A 10,984-nucleotide genomic window follows, 5' to 3' on the forward strand; every position below is an offset into this window, starting at 1 on the left:
TAAGCGAAAAGAGGTAAGTAACTTAATACTTCAAGTATGATTTTCAAATTATTTGATAAACTGATTAAGTTTTGACATATGTTTGTATTCAATAAAATGGGTCAAGCATGTTAAATTTTATTTGAAAATCATGTTATATTTTCTAAAATCCGCGAAATATGACTGGACAGTTTATGAAATCTATTTTTGTATATATGAAATCTCAGCATGGCTATGACCTGTTCTGTTCTGGCCCCGCCAATGGGAATTATACGTTGGACCTGTCGACTTGTAATCTGTGAGGAACTAGTTTCGACACTGCGCCACCGGTGATTAGAATAGTGGTTTCTGGACACCGTTGCCACTGGTGACTAACAATAGTGATTTCTGGCACTCTGTGCAACCCATGCCACTGGGTTACGTGGTCGTAGCCTATTATGTTGAGATTCTGGTATCAGAGTTTTTGAAAAAATGATAATAAATTTTGAAAATAGTAAAATAGGATATTTAAGGGGTTGGGTTGGTCAATCCATTTTAGCCAGGCCACTGAGGCCACCCACAGAAGGGTTCTGGCCTACATGGCCGAACAAGACATTATCCTGTATTTTGATCTGATATGCTCTGACCCCACTTTGGGGTATTTTGTTGCTTACTAGGCTAGTGTAGCTCATTATTTTATGTTCTCTATTTTTTAGATCCAGAGGCTTGATCGCACGGAATTGGGGAGTGCATTAGATTTTTCGATGATTCCTTCAGTTATTGACATTTTAGTTAGATTAGCTTGGACATTTGAATTATGTTGGCATATGCTATTTTGAAATTTTGTAAAACTGCCTTTGAATAACTTAAATAATTACGTCATTTTAAGCATTTGTATCCGTTTTGATATGATCTGCTGCCTTGCATGCCTGTGCGGTCCGCTGTGCGCACGTGCGGTGTCTGCCGCCTCGGGCTCGGGGCGTGACAGATTTGGTGGTATCAGAGCTTAGGTTTCAGATTCGTAGGGATTGTATTTGAAATAGTCGGATGGTGCTTAAGTTTTAGGATATTTAGGATTCGTCGAAAAGTTTGAGAGATGGGTAGATATTAGGCCATTAGACGAAGGTATTTATTTGCTTTTGCTATTGATAAATTTATGTTATTTTATTAAAATTTTGAAATGCTAAAATTAGAATGCAACCTAATTATGGCCGTAACCAAAGTGTGAATAAGTTATTCTGAGAGTTTTCTTGGTAGAGCAATTTGTATTTCAAGTTATGATTAATTAGATTTTGACTAAATTAAGTGAAAGAATATTAATCATGAGATATTATCGTGCAATGTAATTATTTTGGAAGTTTAACTTGATATCAGGCACTGTTGATATTGCTTCTAGTTGAAGTTAATTATTTTGGTGGCAAATTAAGATTCATCTATAAAAAGATGTTTAAAGCCTGGACTAGAAAATATTCATTGAAATCTGTATGTGGATCATGCATGGAACTCGTATATAGAAGGAAAATATACTTGGGGATGATACTTAAGAATTTTTATTTGGCTCTACTTGAGACTTGAAACAATTAAGATTGATATTTTGATGGAAAGTCAATTAGTAAATCTTGAGAATATTGGTGGATTAAAATGTTTTTGGGTTGGTCGAAAATAGGATTTGTTTGATTTGGAAAAGTTCTTGATGCTTTTTTCTTGTTAAAAAAAAAAAGATCGTTGGAAAGTATAGTACTTTTGATTTTAATCGATATGGATATCATTGTGTTATTAGTATATTCTCTAAGTCTAGTAGATTTACAAGATCCCAAAGTGTTTGCAGTACTGCAAATAAAAATATTTTACTTATTTGAGGAGTTGATCTCAATGTAAAATTATAGAGCTTATATCTTAGTAGAATTTCTTGTAAATCTTTGAACCAGATTATTAGATTCTTGTGAGTTAAATATTTATAAATCAAGGCCATGAGTTGATTATGGATTTTGTATCACCATATGAGAAATGCAAGTGGGATATCATGAGAGGCCGAAATAAGTTTAGCCTAAAAGAAAAGATTCAGGATGATTGAGTAAGCTCCTGAGTAAGTTAATCTAGAATCTTTTAATCGAAGCTTGGAATAAATATCAATTTATATAATGGAATTGTCAAGGGAAACTAGAATTGCATTAGTTCAAATTTGGATCTAGAAGATGGTTACTTGATCATATGATGGTGCAAATATGGTAATTATCTCGAGGGTTAATCTTGATAAGCAAGCATGGAAAGTAAGAATAAAAATTTTGTTTTGATATTATATATGAAAAAAAATGTTGATGATATGGGATCATTAAGAAATTTTGGAGAATATTCATCAGAGTTGCGCAGTGAAAGTATGATGGACTGAGTCACTTTTAAATTGGATAAAAATACTGACTGTGTTTTGGTAACATGTTATGATGAAAGACTATATTGTTCAATAATGAAAGATTTTGTTAATAAGGAGAGGTGAATACTATTGATTCTCAGGTCAATCATGATATGATTATGTTATCTCTCAGATAGACTTTGCTATTTTTGGGTATGCTAAGAAAAATTTGAGTATATTATGACCAGGATTGGTTGATTATTGATTAAATACAGTCTATTTTGTTAAGTATCTAAATAAACCATGCATTATTTTCTCCCATCTTATGATTTATAAGTTTAAGTTAAAAGCTTTGTGGCATATTGAATCATGGTATCAATACTTTGTCTTCTCAGGCATGCTCTTGTGATTTGATACAAATCATTTTTGAGATAGACCGTTGCTATCTAATGATCATCAGTACATGTTCATTTTGTGAATTACATTTCTCGCCATTTAATGATTCGACTCTAAGGTTGGTCATTATCCTTTGAGGGATCAGCACACTACCATGATAAGTGTATGAGATCTATTTCATTTCAAGTTCTATCTCAAACACAACTAATTTTAATCAATCCTATTGTGAATCGATCCTGATCCGATCTCGAGTGAACATGTATCAAGATGATAGTTTCAATCTGAGATTTTAGTTAGTCACTTATCTAGTGTTAATCTTGCGAGTTTATATGAAAGTTTTGATAATTGATTCAAAGTTATCTATCACACTGATTTTTATCGAGAAAAATGAGATCTTGGATTTATATTATTTAATGGGCTGAGCATTTCTAAGTTTGAAAGGCCTAGATCTCTTAAATTTCGAGGACAAAATTTTCTTAAGGGGGAGAGAATGTGAGATACTGGGCTGAAACCAGCAGCCCCAGCCGACTTTAGCCCAACACTCCTTTTGGAAGGGGCAAAACAGGAGATCGCAAACGCGATTGCGATCCCCTCCGACCATTGAAATGGGGCGATAAAACCCCCATTCTTCCTCTTCCTAAGAACACCTCCGAGCCCTCCTCCCTCTCATCCGTCTCCTCCTCTTCCTCTTCCTTCTTCTTCTCCTCCCTCTCCTCTTGCTTCTCAAGTGGCCGGCGTGCCGCCTGATCAATCGCCATCACCCATACGCCTTCCCCTGTTTTGAAGATTTACATCACCTTGGTTCCGAGCGCCGCCGCCGCCGCTTGACCACCGGATCGAGCCTCCCGCGGCCGAGATCTTCCTCCCACCGCCTCTACCACCGCCGGTAAGCTTCTTTCGCTCTTCGATCTCAACCTTAACCATGCTATTTTCCTCCCTTTGCTTTGGCCCCAACCGAGATCACTCAGTTTTCCTCCGGCACCGGGCACCGCTGCGGCCGGCTGGCCGTTGACCGGGCGACAGTCCCTGGCCACCTAGGCCGGCCACCCCGCCGGCCCTCTTTCCCTTCCGTCTCTCCTTCTTCCCCTGTCCGTGTGGGGTTTGGGGAAGGAGGAGGCCCATCACGGGCCAAACTGGGCCCGTTGGCCCCAGTCCATTTCAGGCCCAACTTGGGCCCGGTCCAGCCCGGTTAGGCCCAGTTGGGCCATACCCTATATGGGCCTAATTTGGGCCTATTTGAAACCTGAATCCGAAATCCGGAACCCGAAATCCGAATCCATTTAGCCAATAAATGGAATTTTGCAGTTAAGCCCTTGGTAGTATATTATTTCACAAAAGGGTCTTCTGTAATTTGTATTTGATCCTTATAGAAAAGATTTATTACATAAAGGTCCCCAACTATATTTGTTTGGTCCCTTTACTCAAACTTTATTATGAAATAGTACTATATAATTAGGTATTGGCTCCTGAAATGAATTTTTATTGTATAAATGAACCAATTAGAGGCCAACCTTGGGGGCCTTATTGAGTCGGGTCTATGCGGGCCCATTAGGCCGTGTCCGATGTGGGGCCCTATTGGGCCATATTCATTATGGACTAACTCTGGGCCCTATTGGGCCGTGCCCAGTAGTATTATTTTTGGATTTTGCTTAGCTCTGAAATTAACAAGGAATTAATTAAATTTAAATAGGTGAACCTGATCCACCTATCTGAAGTAGGGGTTAAGCGAGAAGAGGTAAGTAACTAATACTTCAAGTATGATTTCCAAATTATTTGATAAACTGATTAAATTTTGACATATGTTTGTATTCAGTAAAATGGGTCAGGCATGTTAAATTTTATTTGAAAATTATGTTATATGCTCTAAAATCCGTGAAATATGACTGGATAGTTTATGAAATCTATTTTTGTATATATGAAATCTCAGCATGGCTATGACCTGTTCTGGCCCCGCCATGGGGATTATACGTTGGACTGACGACTTATAATCTGTGAGGAACCGGTTTTGACACCGCACCACTGGTGATTAGAATAGTGGTTTCTGGACACCGTTGCCACCGGTGACTAACAATAGTGGTTTCTGGCACTCTGTGCAACCCATGTCACTGGGTTACGTGGTCGTAGCCTATTATGTTGAGATTCTGGTATCAGAGTTTTTGGAAAAATGATAATAAGTTTTGAAAACAGTAAAACGATGTTATTTATGTTTTATTCCAGACATTATCCTGTATTTTGATCTGATATGCTCTGACCCCACTTTGGGATATTTTGTTGCTTACTGGGCTAGTGTAGCTCATTATTTTATTTTCTCTGTTTTTCAGATCCAGAGGCTTGATCGTATGGGATTGGGGAGTGCATTAGATTTTCCGATGATTCTTTCAGTTATTGATATTTTAGTTAGATTAGCTTAGACATTTGAATTATGTTGGCATATGCTATTTTGAAATTTTGTAAAACTGCCTTTGAATAACTTAAATAATTACGTTATTTTAAGCATTTGTATTTGCTTTGATATGATCTGCTGCCTTACATGCCTGTGCGGTCCGCCATGTGGGCGTGCGGCGTCTGCCGCGCCTCGGGTTCGGGGCGTGACAGGAATATGGCGGAGTCTTCTCCTACTGCCTCCCGCCGAGGGTCAGCTTGACCGGGTATCTGACACTGGGAGCCAGCGGGCCAGCCCCCAACGTCAGATTTACGCCGATGCTCACCAATCCGGCAAAACCCTCGTTCTACTATGTTGAACTAATAGGACTAAGTGTTGGAGGAAAGAATTTACCGATACCGCCGAGCACCTTCACAGATACCGGAACTATCATCTACTCCAGCACGGTGATCACCTACCTTCCATCGTCGGGCTACTCTGCACTTCGTGATGAATTCAGCGGCAGATGGCAAACTATTATTCCATGGCGCCTCCACTGCCAATGTTGGATACTTGCTTGCCTTCAGTACTCTATTTTATAACAATCCGAGCTAGCCTCCTCTTGCTTTGGAAAAGCAAACTAAAGTCGAACGAGTGCATGAAATAACCTTAATATTAGGTCATTTGTGTCGGTGAGCATAATAAATTATAATTGAGGGCTGGGATAAGGTTGTATATATGGGAGTTACTTAGACGCTCTTTATGATATTCAATCATAGTTGATGCTGATATATCAAGGTCTAAGATAATGAGTAGAATAATGTTTGACCTCTCTTTCAGTATGTTTTGTGTGAACAGCAAGGGTTTGTACGATAACTTTTATTTATTTATTTATTATGTTTTATGGTGAGCATTCTATGACAGGAACTATATACGGTCTCGATCTATATTTCTGTCGTTGGGTGGATTGAAATAATATTTAAATACAAATCTCCATCGTAGGTTAAAATGATATGTTTGACACTGCAAGTGATTATGGCAAGATTTAGAATTTTTATATTATTTTAGGATTAAAAATTCATATTTATTCCACTTGACTGTTGAAAGTGCTAGTTTGTCGTAAACTTTCTGACGCGCTGTTTTACCCGCGGACCAAGTGAAGTCTAAAGATAGCAAGCGTTTCCTAAAAGCAAAGATAATGCACGAATTACGAATATTATGGATAGTTATATTATTCATGAATTCTAATATTAATAACAACAGACTGTGTCTCTATGAATATACAGACAGTTTTCTCCAAATTATAGTGTATGTTGGTGGGTATGCATGGACTATATGTCGGGAAGAATGAAAGAATCATTTGGATACCTTTGTTTTTTTTGGGAATCATCATCAAATTAAAATCTAAAGCAAAGGAAATTTGGGAATATCTCATGAAGACACTTTGGCAATGGTCACTGCTAGACCTGCTCGTCGAACAGGCCAGACCGGGCTTAGCAATAAGTATGACTAAAATTACTGATTCTATGTACCTGGATTTCTAAGTCCACAAGCATGCTCATTTATCCGAACCTAGCTAGAGTTTGACTGAAATTGGAGGAATATGCAATGAGACTAAAAGAAGTCGGAACCATAGTAATTCCTGAATAGCTAAATTATGTCAAATATATATTTGAGCTGTTGCATGCTAATCATCCGTTATCTCGTTCCTAGTTAAATATGTGAAACATTTGTAGATGAGCTATTGCATGCTAATCATCGGTTACATGTACTTCAAATTATAAGATGCCTGCTTAGTAGTGACCCTTCTGGCGTTTCTGCACAAACTCTTGCAGCATCCTCTGGTAATAAGCTGACGGTCGTTCACCGGCACGGCCCCTGCTCGCCCATCATCAACACCAGGCAAAAGCTGAACCACAGGCAGATCCTCCACCGTGACCAAGCCCGGGTCATTTCCCTCCACAACGGGATATCCGCTGCTTCCAGGAAGGATAAATCGACCGGCGTCACGGTGCCTGACCGTGTCGGCATCTCGTTCAGCACCTCAGACTACATCGTGACGGTGGGCTTCGGCACTCCCAAAAAAAGTTTCTCGGTGATCTTCGACACCGGCAGCGACATCTCGTGGATCCAATGCAGGCCATGCGCCGGCGGGTGCTACTCCCAGAATGAGACGCTCTTCGACCCATCCCAATCGTCTACCTATGCCAATATATCATGCAGCTCAGCCGTCTGCCTCTCATTCGGCTCAGCTTGCGATGCATCATCGACTTGCATCTACGCTGTCCGATACGGTGACAATTCCTCCACTGTTGGCTTCCTTGCGCAGGAGACCCTCACCTTGACGCCCTCTAACGTGCTGACAAACTTCGAATTCGGGTGCGGGGAGAAGAACAAAGGCCTCTTCGGTAGCGTCGCCGGGCTGGTAGGGCTCGGCCGTGGCGAGGTGTCATTGGCATCGCAAGCAGCACAGGAATATGGCGGAGTCTTCTCCTACTGCCTCCCGCCGAGGGTCAGCTCGACCGGGTATCTGACACTGGGAGCCAGCGGGCCGGCCCCCAACGTCAGATTTACGCCGATATTGCTCACCAATCCGGCGAAACCCTCCTTCTACTATGTTGAGCTAATAGGACTAAGTGTTGGAGGAAAGAATTTACCGATACCGCCGAGCACCTTCACAGATACCGGAACTATCATCGACTCCGGCACGGTGATCACCTACCTTCCATCGTCGGGCTACTCTGCACTTCGTGATGAATTCAGGCGGCAGATGGCAAACTATTCCATGGCGCCTCCACTGCCAATGTTGGATACTTGCTATAATTTTACTGGGGTTGGTTCGATATCATTGCCTTCGGTTGGTCTAAGATTTAGCGGCGGAGTGACGCTCGATGTCGATCCTTCGGGCATACTTTATCCTGCGAGCATCTCGCAAGCATGTCTAGCGTTTTCTGGAAACAGCGATCCGAGCTCGATCTCCATCATTGGCAACACGGTGCAGCGGACGTACGACATTGTTTATGATGTTGCCAGGGGAATGATTGGGTTCGGAGCCGGAGGCTGCAGCTGACGGATGGATATGGTAGTTATGACTTCTGATTGATGAGCCAATCTGGTAATCAAAAAACAAGAATAATGAAGCGCAGGAGTGATGCGCAGATGTAATAGAATAACGTGGACAAACTTACTACTGCTATATATCTTTGTTGTTGCTGTTGTTTTACGGAAACTGTTATCTTTATGCCAGTCAGTAATAGACCTTTCAGCTACCGTGCCTATGGTTGATTCCCAGTGGCTCTCTTGTAGGTGTAGGAGTTTTGAACGAGGAGACTCGGGAATCCATTGAGTTCTCCTCTCTCTCTTTCTCTCTCCCTTTAAAGTACTAATCCGTTTCGCTGCTGGTGCTTTGAGTTTTAATGACTTTCTGCTTGATTTTTGGGTCAGATCCAACTTCGACATAAGGATTCGATGAGACCCAGGGCCAACTAAGGAATTATTTTTCAGAAGTTGCCATGGCGCAAAAAGCGTAGCCCATCGTCCAAGACTTCCAGTCGCTGCATGGCCCCCCTGTAGCCTGTGGGTGCTGGTGTTAGTGTTCGACCATATGCATGAGGGGGTAGCGCTTGGACGCTGTGCTTGCCAAACTTGGTATGTGGAGGTCTGCACGCAAAGCCTTCAATCGAGTCCAGTCATATCGGATACATCTTGGAGAATTCGTCTCCATCATCATCCGATGCTGCTGATGCAGTTGCTGGTGAGTTTGATGCAGTTAATAACGTCGAAGATAGTGGATAATTGGCCAATCTGAATGTGAAATTGGACGATCGTTTGCTACCTGCGAAGGTGCGATTAATGTTGGAGGAGGAACAGGCCGTCCTCAGCGCCTTAAATTCCATCCAGTCAGACTGACTCTATGACGAAGAATCGATGATGATTATAAATTATTATAATAAAGAGTCTTGAGCCTGATCATGACAGCAAGCTAATTTATGCGGGAAGTGGAAGGTTGCTCGTCTTGTTTGACAGAAATTATTTTAGAAGACCTAGATTCTGTTTAAACCCTTTTCAGATGATGAAAATTTTAAAATTGTAATCTAAACGCAACCATGCATCCACGAAAAGATTTGTGGTGGAAAAAAATCATGAAATATTAGTGTATTACGAGTGTCTCGTATGTTATTGCTATTAAAAATTGAATATCTTTATGTTAAAAATCCAGTACTAAAATGGGTTTCTTTTCTTCTTTTTTTTTTTTTTGCGCAATAGCGGCTCACACACTACAGGTGTGAATGCAGCCAACAAAATTAGAAAATAGAGAAACTGATTTCTCTTAGTTCGCAAAGAGTTTCTCAACATCAACAAGAAGGAAGAGATTGTAATAATTCTACTAATTTCAATGTCAACAACATCTACGTTAGGAGTAATGCTACTAAATTCTTCTGCACTAAATGACGCGGGATGAATGCGAGGGATTTAAACATAAGGGTTATCAGTAAGTTATGTTGATTAACTAGCCTAATTGTAACAGAAAATTCAGTCACATATGAGCTAAGAAAACATTAACATGAGCATAGTAATTTCAGGATTAGTTATCCGTATGTGCTAATTCATTAAGGACTTAGAGTAATGGACCATTGTGGTTGAGAAACCACTAGATTAGGACACTTTCTTCAATAAATCAGACCTAGAGTTGAGGTTTACCAAATATTGAACTTCTAGAATTCTTCTGGAGAAGGATCCTTGATCTCACTCTCGAAGGTTGATGATTGGATAACCAAGCTTCATCTCCGTTGCAACAGGCCCCTTTTGCTATTGGTTTGGAAGGATAGTTGACCCAATGACATGGAGAACTTTAAGGACCTGCGAAGAAACAGGGATTAGAACTTTGGCGTGAGAGGGGAATGGAAATCACAAAAGAAAAGGAAGGCGAGAGAAGGTAGGGCAGCGGTGGATGTGGTAGTGGCTTCAGGGCCTCACGCCCAACCTTCTCTCAAGGTGACAAAGCAAGATTGCTAAGGAAGAAAGAAGCTCTTTTTATTTATTCATCAACTGAAATTACAAAATATCATGAGGAGGTATTTATAGACTTTCCTCATGATTTGAAATTTAAACACATAATGAATGGCGCTCCACATTTGAAGGCTTGGTTGCTAGAGAAAAGGAAAGAAAGTTGGCCGGCTTTAAGGGGGGGATTTGAAAAGTTGTTGGCTCTCATTTGAAATTTTCTTGCATTTAAATTGTGGCCGACCTCTTGGACTTTGAATTTGGGTGACGTGTCAACTTGTATGAGGTGGCATGGTGATTGGTTCTTTTAATTTTGACTCTTCCATTTGGCATTATCCTCTTGGTTGAGATGATTGCTGATGTGGTGTTGAGGTGGCATCTGGTTGAGATGATTGCTGATGTAGTGTTGAGGTGGTGTCCAATAGGTGGCACATAGCATGTTGCATAGTGATTGGTTCTTCTGTTGAGGTGGCATGACGTTGCATTGGTTCATTCGATGAGATGATGTGGTCGGCTCCTTATGCTTGACTTCATCCTGATTGGCGTGCTTCCATTGGTTGGAGTGGTGGTAAGGTGGCTAGCTGATGTTGATGTGGATGCCTGTAATGACCCCCAAATTTTTTTTAATATAAAAAGGGATAGAATAGTCCTTTAAAATTGATATAAGGGGAAAAATTAAAAGAAATCAAAAGATAATGGCATAGTTGTAGATGCGTTGAAGTGGTAAGGGTAAAATTGAAAGGAATCAAAAGTTAATGACATAACAGTAGATATGTTGAAGTGTTAGGGGCAAAATGGAAATTTTTGGTGTGTGATGTGACTTAATTCATGGGTTTGGCTCAAACATTGGATTTGAGGCAGAGAGGAAGAGAAGTCTCAGGCGGTGGGTTTTTTAACAGAGAAGGAGAGTCATA

The 10,984-nt window shown here is 40.6% G+C and overlaps 1 protein-coding gene across 1 annotated transcript; it reads left to right on the plus strand.

Moving 5' to 3' along the window:
• The first annotated feature begins 5,404 nt into the window (after positions 1-5,404).
• On the plus strand, positions 5,405-8,136 carry LOC120109783 (aspartyl protease AED1-like). The gene is made up of 2 exons (XM_039123465.1): positions 5,405-5,630; positions 6,803-8,136. Exons 1-2 carry the CDS (start codon positions 5,405-5,407, stop codon positions 8,134-8,136), a joined length of 1,560 nt encoding a protein of 519 aa, XP_038979393.1.
• Positions 8,137-10,984: the final 2,848 nt, after the last annotated feature.

Source organism: Phoenix dactylifera, unplaced genomic scaffold (genome assembly GCF_009389715.1).
Source record: "Phoenix dactylifera cultivar Barhee BC4 unplaced genomic scaffold, palm_55x_up_171113_PBpolish2nd_filt_p 002749F, whole genome shotgun sequence".
Lineage (NCBI taxonomy): Eukaryota > Viridiplantae > Streptophyta > Magnoliopsida > Arecales > Arecaceae > Phoenix > Phoenix dactylifera.